The sequence below is a fragment of the Neophocaena asiaeorientalis genome, unplaced genomic scaffold, assembly GCF_003031525.2.
Source record: "Neophocaena asiaeorientalis asiaeorientalis breed wild unplaced genomic scaffold, Neophocaena_asiaeorientalis_V1.1 scaffold43, whole genome shotgun sequence".
In the NCBI taxonomy this organism is placed as follows: Eukaryota; Metazoa; Chordata; class Mammalia; order Artiodactyla; family Phocoenidae; genus Neophocaena; species Neophocaena asiaeorientalis.
Genome location: NW_020173674.1, coordinates 13,652,024 through 13,669,387, shown reverse-complemented (window position 1 = coordinate 13,669,387; position 17,364 = coordinate 13,652,024). Strand labels below are relative to the sequence as shown.

The 17,364-nt window shown below is 53.6% G+C and overlaps 1 protein-coding gene across 7 annotated transcripts in view; it reads left to right on the top strand.

Moving 5' to 3' along the window:
- Positions 1-3,911: 3,911 nt before the first annotated feature.
- The window catches only part of DGKZ (diacylglycerol kinase zeta), a 32,071-nt gene continuing 18,618 nt past the window's right edge, over positions 3,912-17,364 (top strand). For 5 of the 7 annotated variants that reach the window (XM_024749234.1, XM_024749230.1, XM_024749229.1 and 2 more), the window contains exon 1: positions 3,912-4,102. In XM_024749234.1, the coding sequence (XP_024605002.1) occupies positions 3,927-4,102 (176 nt within the window). In that variant the 5' untranslated portion in view covers positions 3,912-3,926. Of the gene's footprint in view, positions 4,103-5,898; positions 6,146-17,364 lie in introns of those variants that run through there. The other 2 variants (XM_024749236.1, XM_024749235.1) reach the window with 1 other exon arrangement.

Genomic DNA, 17,364 nt, shown 5'->3' with positions numbered 1-17,364 from the left:
TAAGGCTCTCTTCTTTTGGCTCTGTACTAAGTGCACATATCCCTGGGAGGGGTAATAGCAAAGGGGTGTGAGGGCTGGAAGGTGGTTCTGCAATCAGGGTTTGTGATCCAACAGATGGGGACGGGAGGCTTGAAGGGCAGGAGACCTGCGGATCTTGCCCTGGGAGCTTGGTGCTGCAGTCCAGGCCTGAAGCAGCAGGAAGCTCCTCAGGGCAGATCTAGCTGACCCCGAGCAAGGGGACAGACACCCGAGCTCCTCTCCCCTCCAGCCTGGGGACCTGGAAGGTGCCAAAGGCAGTTTCCAAGAGCGATCATGGTTTGAGGGACCACGCTTCACTGCAGAGCTGCCTGTGCTCTGCCCACAGCTCTCTTGCCCCAGTGGGAAAGGGTCCCCAGCCCCTCCTCCAGATTTCCTCCCACACGTGACTTTAATGAGGCTACCCAGAAGGAGCCTAATCAAATTTCCATCTGTCACTAGCCAGCAGCACCTGCAACCCAGCTCAGGTACATCTGTCTCCTCTGTGGAGGTAGAGGCCCAGAACCTGGGCAGGGGCCAAGGTCAGCAGGTGCTTTTCGGCTCTGGGTTGCTCCCAAGGGCCCCCAGCAGGTACCTGGATCACAGGCTTAGCTGCTGGGAAGGGACATGGGCTCCCAAAGTCCCTCATGTCTCACCACAGCCACTCATGCGAACGGGAAGCCAGCCCCCCTCCCTCTGCTCTGCTTGTTGGACAGCTATATTCAGTTCATTTCGACTTGCATACGAAGTTACTAAGTACATACTGTGCACCCCGCACAGAGCTAGGAGCTACCCTGGGTTCAAGACTCTTGTAAGGAGACAAGACTCATATGCATAAAAGGTCACATAATAGAGGAATATTTGGGGTGAACAAAGGGGAGTGTCAGAGACACATCAGTGGGATGGGAGTGCTGGCTCTAGAGCAGCATTCGACACTTAGTAGGTATTGATATTTATAAAATATTTGTCATATGAATGAATGAGTGAGAGAAAACCTGGAGATCAGGGAAGGAGATTCAAATGAAACTGTCAGAGCTAGACAAGATCTTAGAAATCATCTGATCCAACCCAGAGATGTTAAGTGATTTGCCCAGCATCACACAGCAAGGGCTGGGGTTTGAACCAACTCTTTCCACCTTCCCACTTTTGCTCTTTGGGCTGGGGTTTTGAGAGATGGAGATTTTGATTGGCCAAGCTTTATGGGCAGACAGGGCAAGGAGAGCAGCATAAGCAGAATGAAATGGCAGGGGTGAGGGCAGCATGTTAAAAGAAGTGTGAAGAAAGAGGGAAGAAATGTTTATTGAGTACTTACTGTGAGGCAGGCACCAGCATGGTGTGAGCTGAGAGAAAATCTCTGCAGGGAAAGCTTGGACGAAGAGGCAAAAAAGAAAGGAACCAGAACACAAGGAGTCTTGAAGGTCAGGCCAAGGAGGTTGGCTTGGCTGGTTGTGAGAGCAGTGGCTGTCCAGATCGTGGGTTAAGTGTTTAGTGCCCTGGTACATTTCTTTTCCCCAGCTCCCACTTGCTCATCCAGGCCACAGAAAGTAGAACACCTCACCCTCTGGGGCCTCAAAAAAGCCCAGAATAATTTTCTTACCCAGATTCCTCTTCCTGTGTGTATCTGGGTGGATTCTGAGGGGTCCCCAGCTCCCCAGTGCTGGCACACGTTGTCCTAGGAACTGCCGAGGGCATCCTCCCCAGCCCTGTGCACCTGTCCCTTCCAGCCTTGTCCTCCCCACCCCACCTGCAAAGTACTGACAGCTTCAGTGAGTACAAGCCCAGGGGGACTGTGGTCCCACAGCTAGGACTGCTCTGCCTCTAGGAGCCTCCAGCCTGCCCAGCTTCCCCTCCAGGCGTCACATTTCCTGCTCCCTGCTACTCCAGGGCTGCCAGAAGCCTCAGACTGAAAACAAGCCCAGCCCCATTTCCTCTGTTTAACTGTTCAAGCTACTTGCAGAATCCCTGGGAGAGGAGGACAGGGCCCTGCAACAGCCTCCTTCTAGAATAGACCTTGGCCTGGCTGGCAGAGTCTCTGCTGGGCCACAGCACACAGGACCTGCCTTGAGGCAGGGTGATGGGCTGGAGGGAGAGCCACTGGGAAAGGGGCTGCCAAGCTTCAGCGGCATCACCTGGCTATGTCCCCAATCCTAGAGGGGCAATAGGATGTCTCGTTTACGGGCACAGACTCTGTGGTGAAATTCTTATTTCTACCATTTACAGGCTGGGTAACCTTGGACAAATGAGCTTAGCCGCTCTGTGCCTCAGTTTCTCCATCTGTAAAAGGAGGAAAATAACAAGATCTATGTCATAGGATTGTCACAAGAATTCAAAGGTTTCTGGCACAGAAATGTCCAAGAAATATCAGCTATTTTTTATTATTACCAAGTATTAATTAGTCATGATTTATTAAGCAAATAGTTATTGAGAAATATTATGTTCCAGTCATGAGGGACACAAAGGTGATTACAGCACCAGATGGAGGTTTCTAAGGGCTGGGATGGCATCGGTGTACATTCCTGTGTCTGCAGGTTCTGTAGCATAAACGTTTATTGAACTGAACTGAATTGAACTGACACCCTTTCTGTCCTCGAGAAATTTACAATCTTTCCAGGGTAACAAACACATACAGAGCTAAAGAACTAATTATAGAGCAGCATGACTAAAGAGTGCTTAAGGAATGTATGATTTCCATCCCAGAACCAACCCTAATAACAAAGAGCGAGCGTATGCCTTACTATTTATTTACCAAATCCTCACGATGGCCTCAAAGTCCACCCAGTGTGGCCTTTTTGCTATTCTTTAGACACATCAAGTCCATTCCTACTCAAAGGGCCTTTGCTCCTACTGTTCCTTCCACCTGGACTGCTGTTCTCCCAGACTGTCACATAATGTGCTCTCTCAATTCATTCGGGTCTGTTCTCACGTGTCACCTCCGGAGGCCTTCCCCAGTCCCCCTAACCTAAGTAACATCGCTGTCATCATCCTCCTCCCCCTTCGCCTTGGCTTTATTTTTCTCTATAGCTCATCTCATCTCATTACCGGACATTATTTCATATATTATTTGTTTAGAATAGAATCTAAGCAACATAATGTTAGAGCGCTGGTTCCTTGCACACTGCTATCTAGTCTGATACAGTGCCTGATGCACAGATAGAAGGCACTCAATAGATATTTATTGAATGAATTCATTTGTAAACCCTTTCGCCTCTCATTTAATCCTCCTAAAACTCCACAAGCTCAGTTATTACTGTTGCCCCCTTCCATGTTACAGATGAGAAAACTGAGGCTCAGAAAGGCTCCCTGACACACATATTCACCAGTTTATCTGTTTATAGCCTACCTTATTCCAAAAAGGATTTCAGGTGACCTGGAGAGGTAAACCTCTCTGACCTGATCCAGAGTGCACAGCTGGTAAGTGGCAGAAACAGGACGTGCACCCACATCTTCTAGCTCCATTCTGGTTACTCTCTCCACTCCGCCACTGTCCGTGTGTTAGACGGTGTGGTGCTCACAGAGCTGAGAGGAGAGAGAGCTGTGTGTGGGCTGGGCACGGTCCCAGTGCACCCAGAGGTTGTGAGGGAGCAGGAGACCTCAGCAGGACCAAGAGGTGAAGATCGGAGCAGTTAGGTGGAGAGGAAGGCCAGACTGGGGCCCAGGTTCAGATTCCAGCCTGGGCAGGCCTGCTGGCTGCCTGACAGCCTCTGACTTGGTGCTGTCTCCTGGCTGCTGGGCTGGGCTTGTACTCACCTGCCTCTTGCCCTCCGGGGCAGCTCCTCTTCCCAGCCAGCCTCCTGCCCTGGCCAGCGGAAGGCGCCTACGAGGCCTATGGTCCTCGACGGGGCAGCCGGCCGGCCTCTCGCAGGGCCCCCTGGTCAGGAAGTGCCGAAAGAGGAAGAGAGTCGCCGGGCAGGATGAGCACACTGGGGGCCGGCCACAGTACCGGGGGAGGCTGCGATGAGGCTGCGGCTCTGGGCCCCGCGGAGGCTCTGGAGACAGAAGAAGGAGAGCGGCCTGGCGCACTGAGGCAGATGTGGCGCTACCGCTCCTGGGACGTGCCACAGATCCCAGCTGAGGCCCCCCAGTCACAGTAGGTACTTGGGTGGCCGGAGAATGAGCACAGGGACCTCTGGCCCTCAGTCCCTCCATGAGTCTTTTATCTGGGGTTGGGGGAGTGACAGAAGTGGGGTTACGCCCCTCCCTGTGTCCAGTGGCTCTGCAGAGGTGCAGAAAATGGCAAAGGGGTTCTTGGCAGGGTGAGAAGGGCTCTGTTGTTTGAATTGCTGGGGCAGTGTGGTGGGGCCTGAGCTTGCAGAAGGCTAGGAGTCGAGGGAGCTAACCGCGGGGGGGTCTGGGCAGAGAAGTCCCCACAAGAGTGTGGCATTGGGTGCCTTGTGCAGACTCAGTGGGGTCTTCAGTAGCCTCTGGTCTCCTCCCTCAGAGCTTGGTGTCAGAAGCATTGGGAAACTTTCCCAAAGGGACCCACGCACCCCAGGAGGACCGTGTCCGGCCCACTTGCAGATTTCACTGCCACCCTGGCACCTGCAGCTGCTGGGAGGGCTGGTGCCCCATTTCCCTGGTCTCCAGGCCTAGAGGAAACGTGAAGGAAGCTGGGAGAAGGTTCTGAGCTTCTAGATGCTGGCTATTTTTTTAAAACGGCAGGCTTGCCCACATGTCACAGCTCCCGGCACTGGCTATGTGTGGCAGGCTGAGGCTGGAAAAGGGGCTGCCAGAACCCCAGAGAGGGTGAAAGTGAAGTGACACAGGATGTGGCTTTGCAGAGAGGAGTGCTAACAGAAACAGCAGGCAGCTGATATGGGCATCGGGGTGGCAGGGTTTGGAGGGAGAAGACCCATACTCTCCAGCTTCCTGGCCTCCTTTTGTCAGCCCTGCAGGGGCTATCAGAGGCTGCCCCCAAGCTGCTGATTCTCAAGCATGTGTACTGGCTGTGCCACCACAGGCGACTGCTCTGGTTCCACTTGCTGTCCTCATCTCTTGAGGGGGACAACCTTTGCTGCCCATGGGGGTGTGTTTGTGTGTGGTTGTGAGGTATATTTCTGGGTGGGTGAGGTATATGTAAGAGGGATGTGGCAACATGTAACCGTTGTCCTGGGTTATATTTGGGAATAGGAGAAAGACGTATATGTTCACTGAGGGCATGGATGTTGCGGAATGAGAGTGTGGTCCTTGCTTTTGTGTATGTATTTATGAGTATGTAAGAGGTGTGCAGGTGATTCCTGTAGTGTAAGAGATTTACAGGTTCCGTCGGATATTGTGTTGGGAAAGTGCTATGTGTTAGGAGTGTGAAAGGATTAGAAACAGCTTTGGATTTAGAAAGATGAATTTGAATGAGAAACGTGTGGTTAGTGTGTGTGAGGGTCACTAAGTGACTTTGGTCCTGGTATACATTTCTGAGTGTGAGAGGCTGGTGTGGGAAGTGTTAGTTTGTGTAATGAGTGAGCATAATTGTGTGAGAGGCGTGTCTGTTCTGTGCGTATGGGGAGCACTGTGTGACTTTTGTTCCCGAGGGCGTGATTTGGGAGAGCAAAGAGGGTAGGAGTGGAGATTGTATGAGTGGCTGTGACGGGCACAGGGTGTGCGAGAGAGGTGTCTATTCCTTGTAGATGTGGGAGGGGAGGTGGTGATAGCCACCCTCGCGAGTGTTCACTTGTGAGTATGTAGGTTGTTTGGTGCGGGGAGACGGGGCTAAGAGGGAGAAAAAAAGGTTGCGTGTGCCTGGGTGCGCGCAGGGGGGCTGTGTCGGGTTGGAGATTCTATTCTGATCCCGGAGGCGGACCAGCTGGGTTTGTGGGCGGGGCTCAGTTGCCCCGCCCCCTCTCGACCCCCCGCCCCCTCTGGCGGCCCAGGCGGGTTGCAGCTCGGCCGGCTGAGGAGCCGGCTTGCTAAGCCCCGGCCGCCGGCCCGGCATGGGCGTCTTCCGCGGGCCCGCCGCCGGCCGGGGCTAGGGCCGGATGGAGCCGCGGGACGGCAGCCCCGAGGCCCGGAGCAGCGACTCCGAGTCGGCCTCCGCCTCGTCCAGCGGCTGCGAGCGCGACGCCGGTCCCGAGCCGGACAAGGCGCCCCGGCGTCTCAGCAAGCGGCGTTTCCCAGGACTGCGTCTCTTCGGGCACAGGTGAGCGCGGCGGCGGCGGCGGCGGGAGGCATCCCTCGGCCACCTGGTACTGACACCGAGCGGGGTGTTCCCGGGCACCGGCGACCCGGGTTGTCTTGGCGTTGGCGCTGCGTGGGGGTCATCCCCCAGCATCCGGGCACTGGCACCGAGTGGGGGTCATTCCCTGGCACCGGCAGCTTAGCGCGCCTTCTCTGTGGTACCGAGGCAGGGACGGCTTCCAACTCTCCAGCAGGGAGACAGAATCACCTAAACCCCTGGCACGAGCAGGTAGGGCCCCCATGACTGGTCACGATCCCCTTCTTGGCACTGATGAAACAGGGCCCCCTCTGAGCCTCCTGGCCCCATGGAGGTGGGCGGTCACGTCGCCACTCTGGTCCTCGGTGTGGCCGGGTTGCCTACCACCACTGCGTGACATCCGCAGAACATGGCCTCGTTGATACTACCGTTAACGACCCATGCCTGTCCCGGAGCACTGGTCACAGACCTAATCGCTCCGCATCTTCAGCTTCTCCTTGGAGTTGGGGGTTCCTGGCCACCTGTTTTACAATGCTCTTAATTAGCAGGGAGACCTCAACCTCTGCTCTGCTAGGCAGTAGGCATATCTCCCCCTACCCGCGTCTAGCCCTGCTGGGAAAGGGATCGGGTGCTGACTCTTCAAGCTCTATCTTGGACTCTCCCCCAGCACGCCAAATGTCACCATATTGTGCCTGTGACGGGGCTTTGACCAGGACTCTGGTGAGGAGCTGTGGGGAGGGTGTGGAAAGATTGAGTGCAGGCAACCCGTGGCATGTGTGCTGGTGTTGGCTGGGAGCCGCTTCCTGCCAGTGCATCTCTGGTGGAAGGTGAGGGGAGATGGAGCCCCATGAGGACTCCACCTGGCTCCCTGGACTTCTCCCTGACTTACCCTGTCCTTCTACAGTGGCCACGGAGCTTGCAGCCTATCAGCTCAGGACCCCAGAGCCAACTCAGACTGGACTCTGACCGCTTGGAGTCTGCCCAGGGTCTCCCTCTCACTTTTCTTCAGTTGTCCAGGCTTCATGGCAATTGGCCCCCCGAGCTTTGTCCTGTCCCTTCCCAGGGTTGACCTCACCCACCAATAACATGGGTCGTCTTTTTCTGTACAAGTTGGCATCCCTGTAATGCTGACCTGTGCCCTCTGCCTGCCCTACCCTAAGCAGGGCCCTGCTCTTTGTGCCTGCACTGTGTTGCCACACACAAAGATCTGGATCCTCACACTGGCAGATGGAGCTCTGTAGGCCCTTGTGAAACCAGGCAGGCTTCAATGCCACATAAAACGGGGCAGGGAACAAAGCTTCTTGTACCTCTGTTTTGTCACCCACAGCCCTGCCTGCCGGAGCAGTTTACACCCAGCTCTGCAGGATGTAGCCTCCAGTGTTCACAGGCTTGTGAGGGGGAGGGAGGGGCTCCGCCGGAGGCTTCCTGTCCCTGCCCACAGGGTACCAAGTGTCGGGCTCTTCTGACCTCTGGCTGTTGCCCCTTGTGAAGGGCACAGGTTTGTGTATGTAGCAGTGAACCTCAGACACATTCAGGAGGAAGGATAAGAAGCAAGAGAACAGCAAGTACCTTTACATAATTCTCTAAAATAATCCGGACAGATGTTATTTCTCCATTTTTATAGACGAGAAGAACACAGGCTCAAAGAGATGAGTAGTTTGCCCAGAGTCACATAGCAGGTAAGAGGCAGAGACAGAGTTTGAACTCTAGTCTGATTCCAAAACCCACATCCTTTTCTCTATACCAGGTTTCCAAACAGAACATCACAGTGACCTCGGGTGCTTTAGGAACTACAGATTCCTAGATCTTACCCTTGGCATGTCTGACTCATCAGGTCTGGAGATGGGGCTGGGCTTTTTTTTTTTTTTTAATTTATTTTTGGCTGTGTTGGGTCTTCATTGCTGCACACAGGCTTTCTCTAGTTGCAGCGAGCGGGAGCTGCTCTTCTTTGCAGTGCGCGGGCTTCTCATTGCAGTGGCTTCTCTTGTTGAGGAGCACGGGCTCTAGGCACGCGGGCTTCAGTAGTTGTGGCTCGCGGGCTCTAGAGCTCAGGCTCAGTAGTTGTGGCGCACGGACTTAGTTGCTCCACAGCATGTGGGATCTTCCCTGACCAGGGCTCCAACCCATGTCCCCTGCATTAGCAGGCAGATTCTTAACCGCTGCGCCACCTGGGAAGCCCCTTTTATTTTTTTTAATTATTTTATTTCTGGCTGCGTTGGGTCTTCGTTGCTGTGCATGGGCTTTCTCTAGTTACGCCAAGCGGGGGCTACTCTTCGTTGCAGTGCGCAGGCTTCTCATTGCAGTGGCTTTTCTTGTGGCAGAGCATAGGCTCTAGGTGCGCAGGCCTCAGTAGCTTTGGCTCTCAGGCTCAGTAGTTGTGGCCCGCGGGCTTAGTTGCTCCACAGCATGTGGGATCTTCCCGGACCAGGGCTCTAACCCATGTTCCCTGCACTGGCAGGCAGATTCTTAACCACTGTGCCACCAGGGAAGTCCCGGGGCTGGGCATTTTATAAAGCTTCCCAAGTGTTTCTAAGGTGCTACCAAGTTTGAGAACCACAGTATTACATTCACTCTGGGGATGGTAAGTGATCTGACAGGATGCCTTAATGAGAAGAAAATCAAACAGCACCTCCGGGAGTGTGTAAGGAGTCTCCCCTGCATAGTTGCATTGTGCTGGGGCATTGGGGCACACAGAAATGAATGTGTTTGGAAAACCCAGTAGAGTCAGGGAGAGGGCAGTGGACCAAAGACTTCCCCCTGACAAGCCTGGGCGTTTGGAGAATCAGATGTCCACGGGGCTGATCTGCCTCCCCTTGCTTTGACTGGAGGCTCGGGGGACAGATATTTGGAATAGTGCACTGCCTTGGCACCTTCCATTTAATGCTGTTTACTTGGTCCTGCCACCTTTGCGAGTTGCCAGTCTCAAAACTCCCCAGTGCCCCAGCTGAACCTAGCCCTCCGTCTTTCCCCAGGCTCCAAGCTCCTTCTCAGTCTGGCTCTTGCTGCTCACTGGGCATCCACCCTCTGAATTTCCCCCTTCCTGCTCCCCTCCCCCACCCAGCCATACACACTTCAGGCCTTGGGGCTGAGGGACCTGCAAGGCGAACAGACAGTGGCTGGAAGGGAGGATAACAGGGTGGTCACGGCTGCGGAAGCTGTATTGAGACGTCTGCGTTCGGATCTTGGCTCAGTGGTGGAGTTCTGGAATCGACTAGCGCTCTCTAATGGGGGCTTGGGGGTGTAGTGATGGTACATGGGCCGCATGTTCGCCATTCCTGGTCTGGTCTGGTAGAACGGTCTGTGAATGGCAGCCTCTTCAGCCTCTTCCTTAAAGAGGCTTTTTCTTAAAGCCCACTGCAGCCTCCCACATCTGGTTCACCCTCTGGACTCTGGGGAGCAGTTTGCCGTCTCCCCTTTTTTATTTAGCCCAGTAAGGCACACGGCTGAGCCATGCTCCTCCCCAGCTCCATTCCACCTCGCCTGTCCTTGCCGGGAAACATCAGCCACTCCCACATGAGGAGGTGTAGGTTCTGCCCTCCCCAGGGCATCTGGGTTTCCTCTGTCCTTACCGTTCAGATTCTATTGGCCTTGAGGGGTGGTCAGTCAGAAGTGGGAGGGAAGTTGACTCTGCCTCCTCCTGCTCTTCCAGGGCCCACCTGGAGAGGACCCCCTCACCCTCTGGCCCTGTCCGTCACGCAGCTTGTGGATTAACTGGTTTTGCACCCCAGCGGCATCAGAAATTACCTGGCCCTTCACACATCTAGACGGAAGGCACCTCAGCCTGCAGAGCCCCTGGGAGCCTAAGCGTTGGCTCTGCCACCCCTGCCCTTCATTAGTGCTTAAAGTCATTCATTCCTAGAGGGCAGAAAACGCACCTGTGGGACAAGTTTGAGACAGTAGGTCCCATTTAGAGGTGATGCCACGCGGGGCCAGGTGTCCTGAAGTCCAGGATGGCAGAGCGTCCCCGCCGGGCAGCCTGAGCAGAAGCAGTGCCGGTTTGGGTTGATTTTGCAATGATCCGGAAGGGACGCGTTGAGGGACGCCCCACGTTCGGAGGCAAGAATCTGGGCTGTAGTGCCGGGATGTCTGGGAGCAAAAGGTGCCTCTTTGAGTGGTTTGTCTTGCTCAGGCTAATTCTGGGAGCTGCCCAGGTGGCCAAGGGAGGCAGGTGTAAGCCAGAGTCCCTGGGTTCCCGCAGGTTTGGGAAGAAAAAGGGGCTTCGGTGACTGAGCCGTGCATCGGCTCACCTCGCTCTGCTTGTTCCCCACGCGACATGGTGTGCCAGCGTGGAGCCGGCCAGGCCGGGACCTGGGTTGGGAGCCCGCTGTCTTCCCTCTGCTGCCACACACCCGCCAGCGGCTCTGGCTTACAGGCCAGGGGAGGGGGCGGGCAGCTCGTCATTTTTTCTCCGTGCTGTCCTCCGAAAAGGTCAAGTCTCAGGATGTGGAGCCGCCCGGGACTCTCACTTGGCAAAAGAGAGCACGAGAGTGGGTGTCCTCCCAGGCAAGGACGGAGGAAGGACTGAGTGACCCTGGGAGAGGGAGAAACAGGCCTGCCCCTGCCGCTTCCTAGAGCCCTCTCCAGAATTCACCAGTCGCCCCCCGAGCAGAGGGGGAGCCGAGTGGGCATGCTGGCCCCGAGGCTTGGCCTGTGCTGGTCCCTAGGAGAAGCAGAGGTTGGATCCCTGTCCCCCGACAAAGGCGAGAGAGTTTCCAGGTCCAGGAGCTGACTGGAAACTTGACCTGCAGTGTCGCTAGAGCGACACGAGGGGGCGACAGCTGCCACGGTGGGGCCGTGAGAGGGGAGAGTCCCTTTGCTGCCGTCTGTCCACTTGTACCACAGGCCTGCTGTGAGTGGACCCGCACAGACCCCCGCTACTGAGCTACCTGATACTCTGGCTGCAGCAGAAGGCAGGCTGGGCGTGAGCTTCCACATCACCTGGCCCGACCCCGACCCCTCTCTTGAAGATTGAGGTCCAGTGCATTGACCTTGACTGGGCTGAGGTCTCACAGCTAACTAGGGGTTATCTGGGACTTCAGTGCCAGTCCCCTAACTCCAGCAGCTTGTCAGTTTGTACCACATCACAGGACCCCAAAGGCTTCCCTGCTTTCGGAGAAATCCTCATCCGGCACCTTCTGACCTGCCCTCCGCCTCCCCTCCCCCCTGCCGCCACCTGAGTAATTCTCTAGGTTGGCATGGGGGGCGGGGCAGCGTGGGCGGGAGGGGGCAAGCCCTGCACCTGCGTCCAGGCTCACCGTCTCCCCTCACTCCTGGGCGAGATTAGCAGGGTGCACCTCTGGGTGATGCTAGGCACTCATTTCTTGCCCCCCTGAACTGCTTCCCCTGTGCTTCACGTGTGGGAGCCCCTGATGCCCTTAGGATATCATCCTCACATAGGGCTGCCTTGTGGCTTCTCAGCACCGGGCCTGCCGGGCACTCCAGTCACAGGTGGGAGTCTTGGAAGGCAGTTTCAGGTGGAAGAGGGCAGGCCAGAGCAGTGACCAGGTGCCCTTGAGGAGCTATCATTCTGCCGTCTCTCCTCGTCTGCCCCCTTCCTCAGCTGAGACGCCAGAGGCATGGTTAGGTGGTGCAGAGCAGGTTTGATGAGACCGAGGGCTCTGTGGCCCAGGTAGAGGAGGGAGAGGCCGAGGAGATGAGAATTCCCACCTGCCACCCCTCTTACACTCGTCTGGATGCAGGGGATGTGCCAGCTCATCTTCCTCTGGCGGTTAACGGTTGCCAGAAGCTTGTAAATCCATCAATTTCATGTAATCCTCTGAACAATCTTGTAGTTGATTTTATTCCCATTTTACAGATGAGACAGCAAGGCTCAGCGAGGTCAGGGGCCTGGCCCAGGATCATGCAGCCTGCGCTGGAGCCCAAACCCAAGTATCTTTTCGTAACACCAGGCTGCCCTACTTACTAGCACTCCTTTCTTCTATTCTTTTATTTTCCCATCACCAAACTGGTAGAGGCTAAGAAGGGGTTTAAGTGCTTGAACCCCTTGAAATTGAGAGATCTTTATCTTGTGTGGGAGTAGAGTGAGGCCCTTGAAATGATCTGTGCCCCAACCCCAAGGGAGAACTGCCACCAGGATCCTAGCCCCAGGGGGGGAGCAAGGCTGAGCAGGGTAGGGTGGGGAGACCCTTGGGTAGGGAGACTCGGGTTGTAAGGAGGATGTCATGTGGCTCCCTGGCTGGATCTGGAGTGGAGGAGCAAGTCTGGGACCTTTCATCTTGCTTTCAAAGTGCAGGGAGCAGATGACTCGAGGGACTTGTTCACAGGAGCTCCAGATATCACCCTGGAGTTAGTGGGGGGCCTGTGGCCTGGGGGGAGGTGTTAAGGAGGAGAACACAGTGCACGGGGCCTCACGGTGAGAGGTCTGAAGAGAGAGGGAGGGCCCCGAGCTCTCTCCCTCCACTGTAGAGACCTCCCCGCCGCTTGCACCTGGCCTAGCGCCAGTTCAGAGCTCCCACATAGAGGCCTCTCCCCTGCCAGGGCTGAACCAAAATAGCTGTCTAGGAGCCTGGGCCCGCGCCGCCCACGCTGCAGCATCTCGCGGGTTAACAGCTTGCCTGTCTCTCCGCCCCCCCTTCCCCAGCTAGCTGACATTTTACTGGGGCGGGGGTGGTTGTGAAAGGGGGCCCCAGCCCACGCAGACACCCCACTGACGCAACCTGTCAGCCACTCGCCCTCCTCTGAAAGGCATCCTTTCGGGTGAGACCTTCCTTCCGGCTCCACAGATATGGGGTTCCTACCAGGAGAGGGTGTAAGGAATACTTGGGGCTCCAAGGGGTGAGGGGGAATGCTGCTCCTGGCAGGTGCCACTGCTGAAATCCACCCATGGAAGACCCAGGGCAACCGCCCAGAAGCTGGTCTCCCTCTGGGGGCCTTTTTTTTTTTTAATACTTAAAAATCTTTTGAAAAGTATTAAGTATTTGCCCTGAGGAAAGTATACAGAATAACGTTAACACCTACCACTTAGCTTGGTCAGATCTTACCATAATGCCATATTTGCCTTAGACAGAGATGGAGGCCTCTTTGTCTCCCTCCCCAGGAGAAACGACAGTCCTGATTTGGGTGTTTACATTCTCGTGCCTGTTTTAAGATTTTTTTTCCCTATGTATGTATGCATCCACAGTAACACATAGTACTGTTTTGTATGGCTTTGCCCTTGAGTTAAATGGTGTATTGTACGTATTCTGAATTTAGGTTTTTCCCTCCGTGTTGTTTCAGAGATTTAACTGTCTTGAAACACGAGCAGTAGCGTGAAGCCATTTTAACTGCCATCTACCATTCCTTTTTGTAACTGTTGACGGACATTTAGGTTGTTGGTAGTCTTTTTGCCATTGCAAGTAATCCTTCAGAGACTGTGCTGGGACATGGCTCCTTGTGTGTTCTGTCCACCAGTGCTTGGTTACAGAGCAGTGTATCTTCAGCTTAGACAGTTGTAGCCAAGTTGTGCACTAAAGTGGTTGTCCTAATTTTCAGGCCTCTGGAGTTATTTTTCTGTCCTTAAAGTTTTGGTAAACTGAGGAATGGGTTACCATGAACACTTTCTCTTTCAAGCCCGCAATATCCCATGAGGAAGACAAGGTGGTATTATCCCCATTAATCCGATGAGGAAATTGAGGCCCAGCCAGGGTAAGAGACTCAGCTTGAGGTTGCGTAGCCGGTCAGAGGCAGGACACCTCTGGACCTTTGAGTCCAAATCCTCGGAAAGCACCTTTGACCCCTGTGACCTCTCAGGAAGATTGGAGGCACATTTTCTGTCTTCGAGGCAGGAAAAAAAAAAAAAAAAAAAAAACCCTGTGTGGAGTGCATGAAGCCTGGGAGGCCGAGTGGGGCCCTGGGGGCTGACAGCTGATTCTAAGAAGATCTTCTAGTAGATGGAGGAGGGAGCAACTTGGTCAGAAGAGTCAGAGGGGGAGTTAAATTTTGAATGAGGGATAAGGGGGAATGCTGCTCCTGGCAGATGGGGAATGGGAGCCTGCTGCAGACACAGGAGAAGGCAGCAAGAGGGACCCGTCACAAGAGAAGAGGGACGTGGGGGCCGGCAGGGGCTTCGTAACGCTCCCAGCAAGGTGTTGCGAAACTCAGAGGGAGACATATCGGCATTCCCATCAGGGATCGATTTCACTATGTGCCTCTGAGACACAGGAGCTCAGCCCACACCAGCAACTTGTCCACCCAAGGCTGGCAGGAAGGCCTCCAGAACTGGCCAGCCACTAGGTCACTGCGCTGGCCCACAGCCCTTTGCTCTCAGCATGATCCTTGAGGCTGAGCCTGGACCATTCACCTTTCCCTCCATTCGCTCTTCAAACCACATCCAGCACTTCTAGACCCTGGGGATGCAATTATGAGTAACACATGGTCCCAGGGGTGCACGGTCTGGTGGGGGATACCAAGCTGCAAACCAGCGCTGATGGCCCAGAACAACCAAGAGAGGGCCTGAGCGTGGGAGCAGCTAGCGCCCAGGAGAGGAGGCTGGGGAGAACTTTCCGGCAGAGCCGATATCTGAGCCAGCTCTGAAAATATGAGAGGAAAAAGATGAAGGAGAGTTCACTGAGCAGAAGAGAATGGTGTTCCAGGCAGAGAGACTGTCAGGTGCCACGCACACAGGCAGGAAGAGACCCCTGTGCGTTGCTTGACAGATGCATCTAGAGGTAGAGTGAGGGATTGAGAGCATTGAGAGCACAGACCCGGAGCAGACTCCTAGGTTGGAATCCCAGCTCTGCCACTTACTAGCTGCGTGATCACAGGCAAGTTGTTTAATCTCTTTGTGCCTCGGTTTTCTGATGTATAAAATGGGGATAATACTACTATTACATTTTATGAATAAAAAAAGTTAGTATTTGTAAAACACTTAGGACGGGAGTGAGTTATGTATTTGTCAAGTAAAATGTAAAAAGTATGAAAGCGAGATGGGAGAGGAGGCCAAGAAGCCTGTTGACTGCCAGGCCCAGGTCTTTGCATTCTGTTCCCTGACAGTAGAGAGCCATTGAAGGATACGTGGACACTTTAGGATGAATTCTGGTGGCAGTAGGAGGATGGTTTGGAGGGGAGGCTCTAAAGGCATGAGCCAGTCATTAATTCCACAGACATTTCTCCAAGGCCTACCAGGAGCCAGACCCTGAGACAGGGACTCAGGATACAAGGAGAGAGAGACTGGGGATGTTTCAGCAAGGAGCTCAGAGCTGGGGTCCTGGCCTGCCCCCCACCCCACGGCATCTGAGGCAACCGCTCCTCTCCCCTCCTTGCCCACATCTTCACCTGTGACTTCATGTCACCAAACCCTGTTGCCGGGTTTCATAAGGAAAGCCTTGGAGAACGTGGAGTGGGCAGTGGCACCCAGCCCGGAAAGGAGCCTCAGCTGTCACTCTCTGGGTCCTCTGGAGAGGAGAGGAAGGCAACTGCTAAAACAAAGGCTGCTGCCGTCCCCCTGTGCCCAGCAAAGAGAAGTAGCCTGGGCCTTGTGGTCAGCCCTTGGGTGGGGTACCCGAGGTGGAGGAAGCCCTTCTCTTCCCCTTACGGCTCTGGTCCCTCCTCGACGGAATTCCCTGTTCCTTCCTCCTCAGCCCATCAGCAGTAAACACTGGACTCACTGCCAGACAACGTGCTGAGCTGCCCAGATGCACTAGATCTGGCCCCTGGCCCCCCAGGAGCTTGTCTGGTGGGTGGGAGGAACGAGGCATATGGATTTGAGAGAATCAGAACTTCCAGGGGTCCCATGGCAGAGGAGCCAGATGGGTGGTGTGGAGTCATCAGTGGGAGTGAGGTACTCTTGGCTGGGGCAGCTGTGAGCAGGTGGGATTTTGATACGAGGTGAGGAAGGAGGCCGGTATTCCAGGCAGAAGGTATGCCATGTGCAAGGGCACAGCAGTGAGCTTGGGCTCAGCCAGATTAGGGGGCAGAGAATAAGTTGCCTTGGTTAGCACCAAGGGTTGTATCAAGGCATAGGAAGTTGAGTTAGTGCCACATTGCAGAAGCCACGTTTGCTAGGCTAGAGGATTTAGAATTTATTCTGAATCAGTGGTTCCCAAAGTATGGTCCTGGGGTTGCCCTTGACCCTTTCAGGGGATGGTTGAGGTCAAAACTGTTTTCATAATAATACTTTCAGAGCTGCCCTAGTTTGTGTCCTTCTCACTGTGTTGATATTTGTACTCACTGTATAAAAGCAACTGTGGGTAAAACTACTGGAGCCTCGGCACAGACAAAGGCAGTGGCCCCAACATAAACTTGTAGCCATTGTATTCTTCACACTCACAACAAGAAAAATGCAATAAATATATTAATCTTCTAAAGCCCAAATCCTTGAGTACACTTTTCTGTGTGAAGAAATGTGAAATATACATGCAGTACTTTTGCTGCAAACCGAACTGTGATGGCTGTCTTGAAAAAGCACTTTTGTGACTGAGTTGCGAGCCCTACTCGTCACTTTTTTCTTTTTTTTAAGGAACACCATTTAAACTTGAAAGAACACCTGACGACAGACAGAACTCTTCAGATTTGGATATTTAGCAGACGTTTTCTCAAAAATGAATGAAGTGAGCTTGTCACTTCAAAAACAGTATCAGTATTTATTGCTATTGATAAAATGTGTTGCTATTGATAAAACTTGAGTGAAAATTACCATTTTGGAAACTTTGTTCCAGTGTGTGGAGGTCTGCCTAACTCAGTAAACCAATATTTTCCAATGACCTATGCTTGATGTTTCAAAATTCAGAATGCAAGACAGACCAGTGAAAAGTTCAGATTCCACGTGGCCACTAACCTTTAAGAAACTACCACTTGTCATATTTGGGTGTAGTAGCAGAGAAGAATACCCATAATTGCGTGAAAAGGCTATTAAAATTCTCCTTCCTTCTCTAACTGCCATGGGACGCAGAATTTTCTTCACGTACTTCAACCGAAACAACAGATCACAACAGATTGACTGCAGAGGCAGGTATTAAAATCTAGCTGTCTTCTATTAAGCAAGACATGAGAAATTTGCAAAAATTAAAACATGCCACCCTTCTCACTACTTTTCTGTTTTAGAAGATAGTTTATTTTTCATAAAAGTATGTTATTTATATTAACAGTTACTGGGTTTATTGTTTTTCAACAAATGAATAAATAGTATTTTAAATATTTCTCAGCTTTAGTTTCTAATATGGTCAGTGTTAATAGCTATAACCCCCATAAACAAAACCGTTTGGGGA